This window comes from Salmo salar, chromosome 04 (genome assembly GCF_965601325.2).
Source record: "Salmo salar chromosome 04, fSalSal1, whole genome shotgun sequence".
Lineage (NCBI taxonomy): Eukaryota > Metazoa > Chordata > Actinopteri > Salmoniformes > Salmonidae > Salmo > Salmo salar.
In genome coordinates, this window is record NC_138294.1 from 92,218,363 (window position 1) to 92,236,606 (window position 18,244).

Below are 18,244 nucleotides of genomic sequence, written 5' to 3' on the forward strand. Positions count from 1 at the left end.
ATATGCTGTTATTATCCTGTTAATATGCAGTTACTATGCTGTTAATATGCTGTTATTATTACAGTGCATTCAGAAAGTATTCAGACCTATTGACTGCCTTCATGACTCGTGACTGCCAGTGTGGTGGTAATACAGTCAACGCAACAGCCCTAGTCTATGTTATGAACTGTAGTCTATGTTATGAACTGTAGTCTATGTTATGAACTGTAGTCTGTTATGAACTGTAGTCTGTTATGAACTGTAGTCTGTTATGAACTGTAGTCTATGTTATGAACTGTAGTCTATGTTATGAACTGTAGTCTATGTTATGAACTGAAGTCTGTTATGAACTGTAGTCTGTTATGAACTGTAGTCTGTTATGAACTGTAGTCTATGTTATGAACTGTAGTCTGTTATGAACTGTAGTCTATGTTATGAACTGTAGTCTATGTTATGAACTGTAGTCTGTTATGAACTGTAGTCTGTTATGAACTGTAGTCTATGTTATGAACTGTAGTCTGTTATGAACTGTAGTCTATGTTATGAACTGTAGTCTATGTTATGAACTGTAGTCTATGTTATGAACTGAAGTCTGTTATGAACTGTAGTCTGTTATGAACTGTAGTCTGTTATGAACTGTAGTCTATGTTATGAACTGTAGTCTGTTATGAACTGTAGTCTATGTTATGAACTGTAGTCTATGTTATGAACTGTAGTCTGTTATGAACTGTAGTCTGTTATGAACTGTAGTCTATGTTATGAACTGTAGTCTGTTATGAACTGTAGTCTATGTTATGAACTGTAGTCTGTTATGAACTGTAGTCTATGTTATGAACTGTAGTCTGTTATGAACTGAAGTCTGTTATGAACTGTAGTCTGTTATGAACTGTAGTCTGTTATGAACTGTAGTCTATTATGAACTGTAGTCTGTTATGAACTGTAGTCTATTATGAACTGTAGTCTATGTTATGAACTGTAGTCTGTTATGAACTGTAGTCTATGTTATGAACTGTAGTCTGTTATGAACTGTAGTCTATGTTATGAGCTGTAGTCTGTTATGAACTGTAGTCTGTTATGAACTGTAGTCTGTTATGAACTGTAGTCTATGTTATGAACTGTAGTCTGTTATGAACTGTAGTCTATGTTATGAACTGTAGTCTATGTTATGAACTGTAGTCTATGTTATGAACTGTAGTCTATGTTATGAGTTGTAGTCTATGTTATGAACTGTAGTCTATTATGAACTGTAGTCTATGTTATGAACTGTAGTCTAAGTTATGAACTGTAGTCATTATGAACTGTAGTCTGTTATGAACTGTAGTCTGTTATGAACCTTAGTCTATGTTATGAACTGTAGTCATTATGAACTGTAGTCTGTTATGAACTGTAGTCTGTTATGAACTGTAGTCTATTATGAACTGTAGTCTATGTTATGAACTGTAGTCATTATGAACTGTAGTCTGTTATGAACTGTAGTCTATGTTATGAACTGTAGTCTAAGTTATGAACTGTAGTCATTATGAACTGTAGTCTGTTATGAACTGTAGTCTATGTTATGAACTGTAGTCTAAGTTATGAACTGTAGTCATTATGAACTGTAGTCTGTTATGAACTGTAGTCTATTATATGAACTGTAGTCTATGTTATGAACTGTAGTCTAAGTTATGAACTGTAGTCATTATGAACTGTAGTCTGTTTTGAACTGTAGTCTATGTTATGAACTGTAGTCTGTTATGAACTGTAGTCTGTTATGAACTGTAGTCTAAGTTATGAACTGTAGTCATTATGAACTGTAGTCTGTTATGAACTGTAGTCTGTCATGAACTGTAGTCTATGTTATGAACTGTAGTCATTATGAACTGTAGTCTGTTATGAACTGTAGTCTGTTATGAACTGTAGTCTATGTTATGAACTGTAGTCTGTTATTAACTGTAGTCTGTTATGAACTGTAGTCTGTTATGAACTGTAGTCTATGTTATGAACTGTAGTCTGTTATGAACTGTAGTCTATGTTATGAACTGTAGTCTATGTTATGAACTGTAGTCTGTTATGAACTGTAGTCTGTTATGAACTGTAGTCTATGTTATGAACTGTAGTCTATGTTATGAGTTGTAGTCTATGTTATGAACTGTAGTCTATTATGAACTGTAGTCTATGTTATGAACTGTAGTCTAAGTTATGAACTGTAGTCATTATGAACTGTAGTCTGTTATGAACTGTAGTCTGTTATGAACTGTAGTCTATGTTATGAACTGTAGTCATTATGAACTGTAGTCTGTTATGAACTGTAGTCTGTTATGAACTGTAGTCTATGTTATGAACTGTAGTCTAAGTTATGAACTGTAGTCATTATGAACTGTAGTCTGTTATGAACTGTAGTCTATGTTATGAACTGTAGTCTAAGTTATGAACTGTAGTCATTATGAACTGTAGTCATTATGAACTGTTGTCTGTTATGAACTGTAGTCTATGTTATGAACTGTAGTCTATGTTATGAACTGTAGTCTAAGTTATGAACTGTAGTCATTATAAACTGTAGTCTGTTATGAACTGTAGTCTATGTTATGAACTGTAGTCTGTTATGAACTGTAGTCTGTTATGAACTGTAGTCTAAGTTATGAACTGTAGTCATTATGAACTGTAGTCTGTTATGAACCGTAATTTATCATGAACTGTATTCTATGTTATGAACTGTAGTCATTATGAACTGTAGTCTGTTATGAACTGTAGTCTGTTATGAACCTTAGTCTATGTTATGAACTGTAGTCATTATGAACTGTAGTCTGTTATGAACTGTAGTCTGTTATGAACTGTAGTCTAAGTTATGAACTGTAGTCATTATGAACTGTAGTCTGTTATGAACTGTAGTCTATGTTATGAACTGTAGTCTATGTTATGAACTGTAGTCATTATGAACTGTAGTGTGTTATGAACTGTAGTCATTATGAACTGTAGTCTGTTATGAACTGTAGTCTATGTTATGAACTGTAGTCTGTTATGAACTGTAGTCTATGTTATGAACTGTAGTCTATGTTATGAACTGTAGTCTATGTTATGAACTGTAGTCTGTTGTGAACTGTAGTCTGTTATGAACTGTAGTCTATGGAATTTACTGTAGTCTAAGTTATGAACTGTAGTCTGTTATTAACTGTAGTCTGTTATGAACTGTAGTCTATGTTATGAACTGTAGTCTATGTTATGATCTGTAGTCTGTCATGAACTGTAGTCTATGTTATGAACTGTAGTCATTATGAACTGTAGTCTGTTATGAACTGTAGTCTGTTATGAACTGTAGTCTATGTTATGAACTGTAGTCTGTTATGAACTGTAGTCTGTTATGAACTGTAGTCTATGTTATGAACTGTAGTCTATGTTATGAGTTGTAGTCTATGTTATGAACTGTAGTCTATTATGAACTGTAGTCTATGTTATGAACTGTAGTCTAAGTTATGAACTGTAGTCATTATGAACTGTAGTCTGTTATGAACTGTAGTCTGTTATGAACTGTAGTCTATGTTATGAACTGTAGTCATTATGAACTGTAGTCTGTTATGAACTGTAGTCTGTTATGAACTGTAGTCTATTATGAACTGTAGTCTATGTTATGAACTGTAGTCTAAGTTATGAACTGTAGTCATTATGAACTGTAGTCTGTTATGAACTGTAGTCTATGTTATGAACTGTAGTCTAAGTTATGAACTGTAGTCATTATGAACTGTAGTCTGTTATGAACTGTAGTCTATGTTATGAACTGTAGTCTAAGTTATGAACTGTAGTCATTATGAACTGTAGTCTGTTATGAACTGTAGTCTATTATATGAACTGTAGTCTATGTTATGAACTGTAGTCTAAGTTATGAACTGTAGTCATTATGAACTGTAGTCTGGTTGAACTGTAGTCTATGTTATGAACTGTAGTCTGTTATGAACTGTAGTCTGTTATGAACTGTAGTCTGTTATGAACTGTAGTCTAAGTTATGAACTGTAGTCATTATGAACTGTAGTCTGTTATGAACTGTAGTCTAAGTTATGAACTGTAGTCATTATGAACTGTAGTCTGTTATGAACTGTAGTCTGTCATGAACTGTAGTCTATGTTATGAACTGTAGTCATTATGAACTGTAGTCTGTTATGAACTGTAGTCTGTTATGAACTGTAGTCTATGTTATGAACTGTAGTCTGTTATTAACTGTAGTCTGTTATGAACTGTAGTCTATGTTATGAACTGTAGTCTATGTTATGAGCTGTAGTCTGTTATGAACTGTAGTCTGTTATGAACTGTAGTCTATGTTATGAACTGTAGTCTGTTATGAACTGTAGTCTGTTATGAACTGTAGTCTATGTTATGAACTGTAGTCTATGTTATGAGTTGTAGTCTATGTTATGAACTGTAGTCTATTATGAACTGTAGTCTATGTTATGAACTGTAGTCTAAGTTATGAACTGTAGTCATTATGAACTGTAATCTGTTATGAACTGTAGTCTGTTATGAACTGTAGTCTATGTTATGAACTGTAGTCATTATGAACTGTAGTCTGTTATGAACTGTAGTCTGTTATGAACTGTAGTCTATTATGAACTGTAGACTAAGTTATGAACTGTAGTCATTATGAACTGTAGTCTGTTATGAACTGTAGTCTATGTTATGAACTGTAGTCTAAGTTATGAACTGTAGTCATTATGAACTGTAGTCTGTTATGAACTGTAGTCTATGTTATGAACTGTAGTCTAAGTTATGAACTGTAGTCATTATGAACTGTAGTCATTATGAACTGTTGTCTGTTATGAACTGTAGTCTATGTTATGAACTGTAGTCTATGTTATGAACTGTAGTCTAAGTTATGAACTGTAGTCATTATGAACAGTAGTCTGTTATGAACTGTAGTCTATGTTATGAACTGTAGTCTGTTATGAACTGTAGTCTGTTATGAACTGTAGTCTGTTATGAACTGTAGTCTAAGTTATGAACTGTAGTCATTATGAACTGTAGTCTGTTATGAACCGTAATTTATCATGAACTGTATTCTATGTTATGAACTGTAGTCATTATGAACTGTAGTCTGTTATGAACTGTAGTCTGTTATGAACCTTAGTCTATGTTATGAACTGTAGTCATTATGAACTGTAGTCTGTTATGAACTGTAGTCTGTTATGAGCTGTAGTCTAAGTTATGAACTGTAGTCATTATGAACTGTAGTCTGTTATGAACTGTAGTCTATGTTATGAACTGTAGTCTATGTTATGAACTGTAGTCATTATGAACTGTAGTCTGTTATGAACTGTAGTCTATGTTATGAACTGTAGTCTATGTTATGAACTGTAGTCTAAGTTATGAACTGTAGTCATTATGAACTGTAGTCTGTTATGAACTGTAGTCTATGTTATGAAATGTAGTGTGTTATGAACTGTAGTCTGTTATGAACTGTAGTCTGTTATGAACTGTAGTCTAAGTTATGAACTGTAGTCATTATGAACTGTAGTCTAAGTTATGAACTGTAGTCATTATGAACTGTAGTCTGTTATGAACTGTAGTCTGTTATGAACTGTAGTCTGTTATGAACTGTAGTCTATTGTGAACTGTAGTCTGTTATGAACTGTAGTCTGTTATGAACTGTAGTCTGTTATGAACTGTAGTCTATGTTATGAACTGTAGTCTATGTTATGAACTGTAGTCTGTTATGAACTGTAGTCTGTTATGAACTGTAGTCTATGTTATGAACTGTAGTCTATGTTATGAACTGTAGTCTGTTATGAACTGTAGTCATTATGAACTGTAGTGTGTTATGAACTGTAGTCTATGTTATGAACTGTAGTCTGTTATGAACTGTAGTCTATTGTGAACTGTAGTCTGTTATGAACTGTAGTCTGTTATGAACTGTAGTCTGTTATGAACTGTAGTCTATGTTATGAACTGTAGTCTATGTTATGAACTGTAGTCTGTTATGAACTGTAGTCTGTTATGAACTGTAGTCTATGTTATGAACTGTAGTCTATGTTATGAACTGTAGTCTGTTATGAACTGTAGTCATTATGAACTGTAGTGTGTTATGAACTGTAGTCTATGTTATGAACTGTAGTCTAAGTTATGAACTGTAGTCATTATGAACTGTAGTCTGTTATGAACTGTAGTCTATGTTATGAACTGTAGTCTAAGTTATGAACTGTAGTCGTTATGAACTGTAGTCTGTTATGAACTGTAGTCTATTATATGAACTGTAGTCTATGTTATGAACTGTAGTCTAAGTTATGAACTGTAGTCATTATGAACTGTAGTCTGTTTTGAACTGTAGTCTATGTTATGAACTGTAGTCTGTTATGAACTGTAGTCTGTTATGAACTGTAGTCTGTTATGAACTGTAGTCTAAGTTATGAACTGTAGTCATTATGAACTGTAGTCTGTTATGAACTGTAGTCTGTCATGAACTGTAGTCTAAGTTATGAACTGTAGTCATTATGAACTGTAGTCTGTTATGAACTGTAGTCTGTCATGAACTGTAGTCTATGTTATGAACTGTAGTCATTATGAACTGTAGTCTGTTATGAACTGTAGTCTGTTATGAACTGTAGTCTATGTTATGAACTGTAGTCTGTTATTAACTGTAGTCTGTTATGAACTGTAGTCTATGTTATGAACTGTAGTCTATGTTATGAGCTGTAGTCTGTTATGAACTGTAGTCTGTTATGAACTGTAGTCTATGTTATGAACTGTAGTCTGTTATGAACTGTAGTCTGTTATGAACTGTAGTCTATGTTATGAACTGTAGTCTATGTTATGAGTTGTAGTCTATGTTATGAACTGTAGTCTATTATGAACTGTAGTCTATGTTATGAACTGTAGTCTAAGTTATGAACTGTAGTCATTATGAACTGTAATCTGTTATGAACTGTAGTCTGTTATGAACTGTAGTCTATGTTATGAACTGTAGTCATTATGAACTGTAGTCTGTTATGAACCGTAATTTATCATGAACTGTATTCTATGTTATGAACTGTAGTCATTATGAACTGTAGTCTGTTATGAACTGTAGTCTGTTATGAACCTTAGTCTATGTTATGAACTGTAGTCATTATGAACTGTAGTCTGTTATGAACTGTAGTCTGTTATGAGCTGTAGTCTAAGTTATGAACTGTAGTCATTATGAACTGTAGTCTGTTATGAACTGTAGTCTATGTTATGAACTGTAGTCTATGTTATGAACTGTAGTCATTATGAACTGTAGTCTGTTATGAACTGTAGTCTATGTTATGAACTGTAGTCTATGTTATGAACTGTAGTCTAAGTTATGAACTGTAGTCATTATGAACTGTAGTCTGTTATGAACTGTAGTCTATGTTATGAAATGTAGTGTGTTATGAACTCTAGTCTGTTATGAACTGTAGTCTGTTATGAACTGTAGTCTAAGTTATGAACTGTAGTCATTATGAACTGTAGTCTAAGTTATGAACTGTAGTCATTATGAACTGTAGTCTGTTATGAACTGTAGTCTGTTATGAACTGTAGTCTGTTATGAACTGTAGTCTATTGTGAACTGTAGTCTGTTATGAACTGTAGTCTGTTATGAACTGTAGTCTGTTATGAACTGTAGTCTATGTTATGAACTGTAGTCTATGTTATGAACTGTAGTCTGTTATGAACTGTAGTCTGTTATGAACTGTAGTCTATGTTATGAACTGTAGTCTATGTTATGAACTGTAGTCTGTTATGAACTGTAGTCATTATGAACTGTAGTGTGTTATGAACTGTAGTCATTATGAACTGTAGTCTGTTATGAACTGTAGTCATTATGAACTGTAGTGTGTTATGAACTGTAGTCATTATGAACTGTAGTGTGTTATGAACTGTAGTCATTATGAACTGTAGTCTATGTTATGAACTGTAGTCTGTTATGAACTGTAGTCTATGTTATGAACTGTAGTCTGTTATGAACTGTAGTCTATGTTATGAACTGTAGTCTATGTTATGAACTGTAGTCTATGTTATGAACTGAAGTCTGTTATGAACTGTAGTCTGTTATGAACTGTAGTCTGTTATGAACTGTAGTCTATGTTATGAACTGTAGTCTGTTATGAACTGTAGTCTATGTTATGAACTGTAGTCTATGTTATGAACTGTAGTCTGTTATGAACTGTAGTCTGTTATGAACTGTAGTCTATGTTATGAACTGTAGTCTGTTATGAACTGTAGTCTATGTTATGAACTGTAGTCTGTTATGAACTGTAGTCTATGTTATGAACTGTAGTCTGTTATGAACTGAAGTCTGTTATGAACTGTAGTCTGTTATGAACTGTAGTCTGTTATGAACTGTAGTCTATTATGAACTGTAGTCTGTTATGAACTGTAGTCTATTATGAACTGTAGTCTATGTTATGAACTGTAGTCTGTTATGAACTGTAGTCTATGTTATGAACTGTAGTCTGTTATGAACTGTAGTCTATGTTATGAGCTGTAGTCTGTTATGAACTGTAGTCTGTTATGAACTGTAGTCTGTTATGAACTGTAGTCTATGTTATGAACTGTAGTCTGTTATGAACTGTAGTCTATGTTATGAACTGTAGTCTATGTTATGAACTGTAGTCTATGTTATGAACTGTAGTCTATGTTATGAGTTGTAGTCTATGTTATGAACTGTAGTCTATTATGAACTGTAGTCTATGTTATGAACTGTAGTCTAAGTTATGAACTGTAGTCATTATGAACTGTAGTCTGTTATGAACTGTAGTCTGTTATGAACCTTAGTCTATGTTATGAACTGTAGTCATTATGAACTGTAGTCTGTTATGAACTGTAGTCTGTTATGAACTGTAGTCTATTATGAACTGTAGTCTATGTTATGAACTGTAGTCATTATGAACTGTAGTCTGTTATGAACTGTAGTCTATGTTATGAACTGTAGTCTAAGTTATGAACTGTAGTCATTATGAACTGTAGTCTGTTATGAACTGTAGTCTATGTTATGAACTGTAGTCTAAGTTATGAACTGTAGTCATTATGAACTGTAGTCTGTTATGAACTGTAGTCTATTATATGAACTGTAGTCTATGTTATGAACTGTAGTCTAAGTTATGAACTGTAGTCATTATGAACTGTAGTCTGTTTTGAACTGTAGTCTATGTTATGAACTGTAGTCTGTTATGAACTGTAGTCTGTTATGAACTGTAGTCTAAGTTATGAACTGTAGTCATTATGAACTGTAGTCTGTTATGAACTGTAGTCTGTCATGAACTGTAGTCTATGTTATGAACTGTAGTCATTATGAACTGTAGTCTGTTATGAACTGTAGTCTGTTATGAACTGTAGTCTATGTTATGAACTGTAGTCTGTTATTAACTGTAGTCTGTTATGAACTGTAGTCTGTTATGAACTGTAGTCTATGTTATGAACTGTAGTCTGTTATGAACTGTAGTCTATGTTATGAACTGTAGTCTATGTTATGAACTGTAGTCTGTTATGAACTGTAGTCTGTTATGAACTGTAGTCTATGTTATGAACTGTAGTCTATGTTATGAGTTGTAGTCTATGTTATGAACTGTAGTCTATTATGAACTGTAGTCTATGTTATGAACTGTAGTCTAAGTTATGAACTGTAGTCATTATGAACTGTAGTCTGTTATGAACTGTAGTCTGTTATGAACTGTAGTCTATGTTATGAACTGTAGTCATTATGAACTGTAGTCTGTTATGAACTGTAGTCTGTTATGAACTGTAGTCTATGTTATGAACTGTAGTCTAAGTTATGAACTGTAGTCATTATGAACTGTAGTCTGTTATGAACTGTAGTCTATGTTATGAACTGTAGTCTAAGTTATGAACTGTAGTCATTATGAACTGTAGTCATTATGAACTGTTGTCTGTTATGAACTGTAGTCTATGTTATGAACTGTAGTCTATGTTATGAACTGTAGTCTAAGTTATGAACTGTAGTCATTATAAACTGTAGTCTGTTATGAACTGTAGTCTATGTTATGAACTGTAGTCTGTTATGAACTGTAGTCTGTTATGAACTGTAGTCTAAGTTATGAACTGTAGTCATTATGAACTGTAGTCTGTTATGAACCGTAATTTATCATGAACTGTATTCTATGTTATGAACTGTAGTCATTATGAACTGTAGTCTGTTATGAACTGTAGTCTGTTATGAACCTTAGTCTATGTTATGAACTGTAGTCATTATGAACTGTAGTCTGTTATGAACTGTAGTCTGTTATGAACTGTAGTCTAAGTTATGAACTGTAGTCATTATGAACTGTAGTCTGTTATGAACTGTAGTCTATGTTATGAACTGTAGTCTATGTTATGAACTGTAGTCATTATGAACTGTAGTGTGTTATGAACTGTAGTCATTATGAACTGTAGTCTGTTATGAACTGTAGTCTATGTTATGAACTGTAGTCTGTTATGAACTGTAGTCTATGTTATGAACTGTAGTCTATGTTATGAACTGTAGTCTATGTTATGAACTGTAGTCTGTTGTGAACTGTAGTCTGTTATGAACTGTAGTCTATGGAATTTACTGTAGTCTAAGTTATGAACTGTAGTCTGTTATTAACTGTAGTCTGTTATGAACTGTAGTCTATGTTATGAACTGTAGTCTATGTTATGATCTGTAGTCTGTCATGAACTGTAGTCTATGTTATGAACTGTAGTCATTATGAACTGTAGTCTGTTATGAACTGTAGTCTGTTATGAACTGTAGTCTATGTTATGAACTGTAGTCTGTTATGAACTGTAGTCTGTTATGAACTGTAGTCTATGTTATGAACTGTAGTCTATGTTATGAGTTGTAGTCTATGTTATGAACTGTAGTCTATTATGAACTGTAGTCTATGTTATGAACTGTAGTCTAAGTTATGAACTGTAGTCATTATGAACTGTAGTCTGTTATGAACTGTAGTCTGTTATGAACTGTAGTCTATGTTATGAACTGTAGTCATTATGAACTGTAGTCTGTTATGAACTGTAGTCTGTTATGAACTGTAGTCTATTATGAACTGTAGTCTATGTTATGAACTGTAGTCTAAGTTATGAACTGTAGTCATTATGAACTGTAGTCTGTTATGAACTGTAGTCTATGTTATGAACTGTAGTCTAAGTTATGAACTGTAGTCATTATGAACTGTAGTCTGTTATGAACTGTAGTCTATGTTATGAACTGTAGTCTAAGTTATGAACTGTAGTCATTATGAACTGTAGTCTGTTATGAACTGTAGTCTATTATATGAACTGTAGTCTATGTTATGAACTGTAGTCTAAGTTATGAACTGTAGTCATTATGAACTGTAGTCTGGTTGAACTGTAGTCTATGTTATGAACTGTAGTCTGTTATGAACTGTAGTCTGTTATGAACTGTAGTCTGTTATGAACTGTAGTCTAAGTTATGAACTGTAGTCATTATGAACTGTAGTCTGTTATGAACTGTAGTCTAAGTTATGAACTGTAGTCATTATGAACTGTAGTCTGTTATGAACTGTAGTCTGTCATGAACTGTAGTCTATGTTATGAACTGTAGTCATTATGAACTGTAGTCTGTTATGAACTGTAGTCTGTTATGAACTGTAGTCTATGTTATGAACTGTAGTCTGTTATTAACTGTAGTCTGTTATGAACTGTAGTCTATGTTATGAACTGTAGTCTATGTTATGAGCTGTAGTCTGTTATGAACTGTAGTCTGTTATGAACTGTAGTCTATGTTATGAACTGTAGTCTGTTATGAACTGTAGTCTGTTATGAACTGTAGTCTATGTTATGAACTGTAGTCTATGTTATGAGTTGTAGTCTATGTTATGAACTGTAGTCTATTATGAACTGTAGTCTATGTTATGAACTGTAGTCTAAGTTATGAACTGTAGTCATTATGAACTGTAATCTGTTATGAACTGTAGTCTGTTATGAACTGTAGTCTATGTTATGAACTGTAGTCATTATGAACTGTAGTCTGTTATGAACTGTAGTCTGTTATGAACTGTAGTCTATTATGAACTGTAGACTAAGTTATGAACTGTAGTCATTATGAACTGTAGTCTGTTATGAACTGTAGTCTATGTTATGAACTGTAGTCTAAGTTATGAACTGTAGTCATTATGAACTGTAGTCTGTTATGAACTGTAGTCTATGTTATGAACTGTAGTCTAAGTTATGAACTGTAGTCATTATGAACTGTAGTCATTATGAACTGTTGTCTGTTATGAACTGTAGTCTATGTTATGAACTGTAGTCTATGTTATGAACTGTAGTCTAAGTTATGAACTGTAGTCATTATGAACAGTAGTCTGTTATGAACTGTAGTCTATGTTATGAACTGTAGTCTGTTATGAACTGTAGTCTGTTATGAACTGTAGTCTGTTATGAACTGTAGTCTAAGTTATGAACTGTAGTCATTATGAACTGTAGTCTGTTATGAACCGTAATTTATCATGAACTGTATTCTATGTTATGAACTGTAGTCATTATGAACTGTAGTCTGTTATGAACTGTAGTCTGTTATGAACCTTAGTCTATGTTATGAACTGTAGTCATTATGAACTGTAGTCTGTTATGAACTGTAGTCTGTTATGAGCTGTAGTCTAAGTTATGAACTGTAGTCATTATGAACTGTAGTCTGTTATGAACTGTAGTCTATGTTATGAACTGTAGTCTATGTTATGAACTGTAGTCATTATGAACTGTAGTCTGTTATGAACTGTAGTCTATGTTATGAACTGTAGTCTATGTTATGAACTGTAGTCTAAGTTATGAACTGTAGTCATTATGAACTGTAGTCTGTTATGAACTGTAGTCTATGTTATGAAATGTAGTGTGTTATGAACTGTAGTCTGTTATGAACTGTAGTCTGTTATGAACTGTAGTCTAAGTTATGAACTGTAGTCATTATGAACTGTAGTCTAAGTTATGAACTGTAGTCATTATGAACTGTAGTCTGTTATGAACTGTAGTCTGTTATGAACTGTAGTCTGTTATGAACTGTAGTCTATTGTGAACTGTAGTCTGTTATGAACTGTAGTCTGTTATGAACTGTAGTCTGTTATGAACTGTAGTCTATGTTATGAACTGTAGTCTATGTTATGAACTGTAGTCTGTTATGAACTGTAGTCTGTTATGAACTGTAGTCTATGTTATGAACTGTAGTCTATGTTATGAACTGTAGTCTGTTATGAACTGTAGTCATTATGAACTGTAGTGTGTTATGAACTGTAGTCTATGTTATGAACTGTAGTCTGTTATGAACTGTAGTCTATTGTGAACTGTAGTCTGTTATGAACTGTAGTCTGTTATGAACTGTAGTCTGTTATGAACTGTAGTCTATGTTATGAACTGTAGTCTATGTTATGAACTGTAGTCTGTTATGAACTGTAGTCTGTTATGAACTGTAGTCTATGTTATGAACTGTAGTCTATGTTATGAACTGTAGTCTGTTATGAACTGTAGTCATTATGAACTGTAGTGTGTTATGAACTGTAGTCTATGTTATGAACTGTAGTCTAAGTTATGAACTGTAGTCATTATGAACTGTAGTCTGTTATGAACTGTAGTCTATGTTATGAACTGTAGTCTAAGTTATGAACTGTAGTCGTTATGAACTGTAGTCTGTTATGAACTGTAGTCTATTATATGAACTGTAGTCTATGTTATGAACTGTAGTCTAAGTTATGAACTGTAGTCATTATGAACTGTAGTCTGTTTTGAACTGTAGTCTATGTTATGAACTGTAGTCTGTTATGAACTGTAGTCTGTTATGAACTGTAGTCTGTTATGAACTGTAGTCTAAGTTATGAACTGTAGTCATTATGAACTGTAGTCTGTTATGAACTGTAGTCTGTCATGAACTGTAGTCTAAGTTATGAACTGTAGTCATTATGAACTGTAGTCTGTTATGAACTGTAGTCTGTCATGAACTGTAGTCTATGTTATGAACTGTAGTCATTATGAACTGTAGTCTGTTATGAACTGTAGTCTGTTATGAACTGTAGTCTATGTTATGAACTGTAGTCTGTTATTAACTGTAGTCTGTTATGAACTGTAGTCTATGTTATGAACTGTAGTCTATGTTATGAGCTGTAGTCTGTTATGAACTGTAGTCTGTTATGAACTGTAGTCTATGTTATGAACTGTAGTCTGTTATGAACTGTAGTCTGTTATGAACTGTAGTCTATGTTATGAACTGTAGTCTATGTTATGAGTTGTAGTCTATGTTATGAACTGTAGTCTATTATGAACTGTAGTCTATGTTATGAACTGTAGTCTAAGTTATGAACTGTAGTCATTATGAACTGTAATCTGTTATGAACTGTAGTCTGTTATGAACTGTAGTCTATGTTATGAACTGTAGTCATTATGAACTGTAGTCTGTTATGAACCGTAATTTATCATGAACTGTATTCTATGTTATGAACTGTAGTCATTATGAACTGTAGTCTGTTATGAACTGTAGTCTGTTATGAACCTTAGTCTATGTTATGAACTGTAGTCATTATGAACTGTAGTCTGTTATGAACTGTAGTCTGTTATGAGCTGTAGTCTAAGTTATGAACTGTAGTCATTATGAACTGTAGTCTGTTATGAACTGTAGTCTATGTTATGAACTGTAGTCTATGTTATGAACTGTAGTCATTATGAACTGTAGTCTGTTATGAACTGTAGTCTATGTTATGAACTGTAGTCTATGTTATGAACTGTAGTCTAAGTTATGAACTGTAGTCATTATGAACTGTAGTCTGTTATGAACTGTAGTCTATGTTATGAAATGTAGTGTGTTATGAACTCTAGTCTGTTATGAACTGTAGTCTGTTATGAACTGTAGTCTAAGTTATGAACTGTAGTCATTATGAACTGTAGTCTAAGTTATGAACTGTAGTCATTATGAACTGTAGTCTGTTATGAACTGTAGTCTGTTATGAACTGTAGTCTGTTATGAACTGTAGTCTATTGTGAACTGTAGTCTGTTATGAACTGTAGTCTGTTATGAACTGTAGTCTGTTATGAACTGTAGTCTATGTTATGAACTGTAGTCTATGTTATGAACTGTAGTCTGTTATGAACTGTAGTCTGTTATGAACTGTAGTCTATGTTATGAACTGTAGTCTATGTTATGAACTGTAGTCTGTTATGAACTGTAGTCATTATGAACTGTAGTGTGTTATGAACTGTAGTCATTATGAACTGTAGTCTGTTATGAACTGTAGTCATTATGAACTGTAGTGTGTTATGAACTGTAGTCATTATGAACTGTAGTGTGTTATGAACTGTAGTCATTATGAACTGTAGTCTATGTTATGAACTGTAGTCTGTTATGAACTGTAGTCATTATGAACTGTAATGTGTTATGAACTGTAGTCATTATGAACTGTAGTCTGTTATGAACTGTAGTAAGAGCTGTAATTCCTACATGTCATCAGGTTTGTCCAGGGAGACATCAAGACAGAGGACTCTAAGAACATGTACTACCTCAAGAGGTTCATCATGGAGACGCTGAAATGTGAGTAGTCATGGTTATTAACACACACACTGTACCTTTTAGATGATTAACACTGTGGTCAGTCTTTATAGTGCACTACTTTAGACCAGGATCCACTCCTTCTCTGCCTCTCTATATCCCACTACTTTAGACCAGGATCCACTCCTTCTCTGCCTCTCTATATCCCACTACTTTAGACCAGGATCCACTCCTTCTCTGCCTCTCTATATCCCACTACTTTAGACCAGGGTCCTCTCCTTCTCTGCCTCTCTATATCCACCCACTACTTTAGACCAGGGTCCTCTCCTTCTCTGCCTCTCTATATCCACCCACTACTTTAGACCAGGGTCCTCTCCTTCTCTGCCTCTCTATATCCACCCACTACTTTAGACCAGGGTCCTTCTCCTTCTCCCTTCTCTGCCCCTCTATATCCACCCACTACTTTAGACCAGGGTCTTCTCCTTCTCTGTCCCACTACTTTAGACCAGGGTCCTCTCCTTCTCTGTCCCACTACTTTAGACCAGGGTCTTCTCCTTCTCTGCCTCTCTATATTCACCCACTACTTTAGACCAGGATCCACTCCTTCTCTGCCTCTCTATATCCCACTACTTTAGACCAGGGTCCTCTCCTTCTCTGCCTCTCTATATCCACCCACTACTTTAGACCAGGGTCTTCTCCTTCTCTGCCTCTCTATATCCACCCACTACTTTAGACCAGGGTCCTCTCCTTCTCTGCCTCTCTATATCCACCCACTACTTTAGACCAGGGTCTTCTCCTTCTCTGCCTCTCTATATCCACCCACTACTTTAGACCAGGGTCTTCTCCTTCTCTGTCCCACTACTTTAGACCAGGGTCCTTCTCCTTCTCCCTTCTCTGCCCCTCTATATCCACCCACTACTTTAGACCAGGGTCTTCTCCTTCTCTGTCCCACTACTTTAGACCAGGGTCCTCTCCTTCTCTGTCCCACTACTTTAGACCAGGGTCTTCTCCTTCTCTGCCTCTCTATATCCACCCACTACTTTAGACCAGGGTCTTCTCCTTCTCTGCCTCTCTATATCCACCCACTACTTTAGACCAGGGTCCTTCTCCTTCTCCCTTCTCTGCCCCTCTATATCCACCCACTACTTTAGACCAGGGTCTTCTCCTTCTCTGTCCCACTACTTTAGACCAGGGTCCTCTCCTTCTCTGTCCCACTACTTTAGACCAGGGTCCTCTCCTTCTCTGTCCCACTACTTTAGACCAGGGTCTTCTCCTTCTCTGCCTCTCTATATTCACCCACTACTTTAGACCAGGGTTCACTCGTTCTCTGCCTCTCTATATCCCACTACTTTAGACCAGGGTTCTCTCCTTCTCTGCCTCTCTATATCCACCCACTACTTTAGACCAGGGTTCACTCGTTCTCCTTCTCTGTCCCACTACTTTAGACCAGGGTCCACTCGTTCAGCTTCTCTGCCTTTCTATATCCACCCATCCCTTTCCTCCTCCCCCACCCCCTCTCTCTGAACCCAAACGTTTAACCCCAAAATAACCCCTTTCTAGATTGTCTAGATCAGTGGTTCTCATATATCTCCTCGGTGACCCCCAGACATTTCACAATTTAGCCCTGAACTAGCTCACCTAGTTAAGGGCTTGATTGAATACCTGACGAAGTTGAATCAGTCGTTTTAGCTCTGGGGCCGTACCCACAAGGCATCTCAGTGTTGAATCTTGGTCATAAGTGTTGAGAATAGAGACGTTTACTACTCCTACTCTGATGGTAAAAAAAGAAGCTATTCAAGAAACTTCTTTAGTCATAAAAGTACTACCTAACGGGGCGTGTAGGGGCGGTAGTCTAGTGGTTAGAGTGGAGGGGGGGTAGTCTAGTGGTTAGAGTGTAGGGGGGGTAGTCTAGTGCTTAGAGTGGAGGGGCGGCAGGTAGCCTAGTGGTTAGAGTGGAGGGGTGGCAGGTAGCCTAGTGGTTAGAGTGTAGGGGGGTAGGTAGCCTAGTGGTTAGAGTGTAGGGGGGGGGGCGGTAGTCTAGTGGTTAGAGTGTAGGGGCGGCAGGTAGTCTAGTGGTTAGAGTGTAGGGGGGTAGGTAGCCTAGTGGTTAGAGTGTAGGGGCGGTAGTCTAGTGGTTAGAGTGTAGGGGCGGCAGGTAGTCTAGTGGTTAGAGTGTAGGGGCGGCAGGTAGTCTAGTGGTTAGAGTGTAGGGGGGGGGGGCGGTAGTCTAGTGGTTAGAGTGTAGGGGCGGCAGGTAGTCTAGTGGTTAGAGTGTAGGGGGGTAGGTAGCCTAGTGGTTAGAGTGTAGGGGCGGCAGGTAGCCTAGTGGTTAGAGTGGAGGGGCGGCAGGTAGTCTAGTGGTTAGAGTGTAGGGGGGGTAGGTAGTCTAGTGGTTAGAGTGTAGGGGCGGCAGGTAGCCTAGTGGTTAGAGTGTAGGGGCGGCAGGTAGCCTAGTGGTTAGAGTGTAGGGGGGGCAGGTAGCCTAGTGGTTAGAGTGTAGGGGGGGCAGGTAGCCTAGTGGTTAGAGTGTAGGGGCGGCAGGTAGCCTAGTGGTTAGAGTGTAGGGGCGGCAGGTAGCCTAGTGGTTAGAGTGTAGGGGCGGCAGGTAGCCTAGTGGTTAGAGTGTAGGGGCGGCAGGTAGCCTAGTGGTTAGAGTGTAGGGGCGGCAGGTAGCCTAGTGGTTAGAGTGTAGGGGCGGCAGGTAGTCTAGTGGTTAGAGTGTAGGGGCGGCAGGTAGCCTAGTGGTTAGAGTGTAGGGGCGGCAGGTAGCCTAGTGGTTAGTGTGTAGGGGCGGCAGGTAGTCTAGTGGTTAGAGTGTAGGGGGGGCAGGTAGTCTAG

At 36.0% G+C, this 18,244-nt stretch overlaps 1 protein-coding gene across 1 annotated transcript in view; it reads left to right on the plus strand.

Moving 5' to 3' along the window:
• kl (klotho) overlaps positions 1–18,244 on the plus strand; it is a 102,820-nt gene that overhangs the window by 9,494 nt on the left and 75,082 nt on the right. Inside the window, exon 4 of the mRNA XM_082974818.1 lies at positions 15,369–15,448. Within this exon, the coding sequence (XP_082830944.1) occupies positions 15,369–15,448 (80 nt within the window). The remainder of the gene's footprint in view (positions 1–15,368; positions 15,449–18,244) is intronic.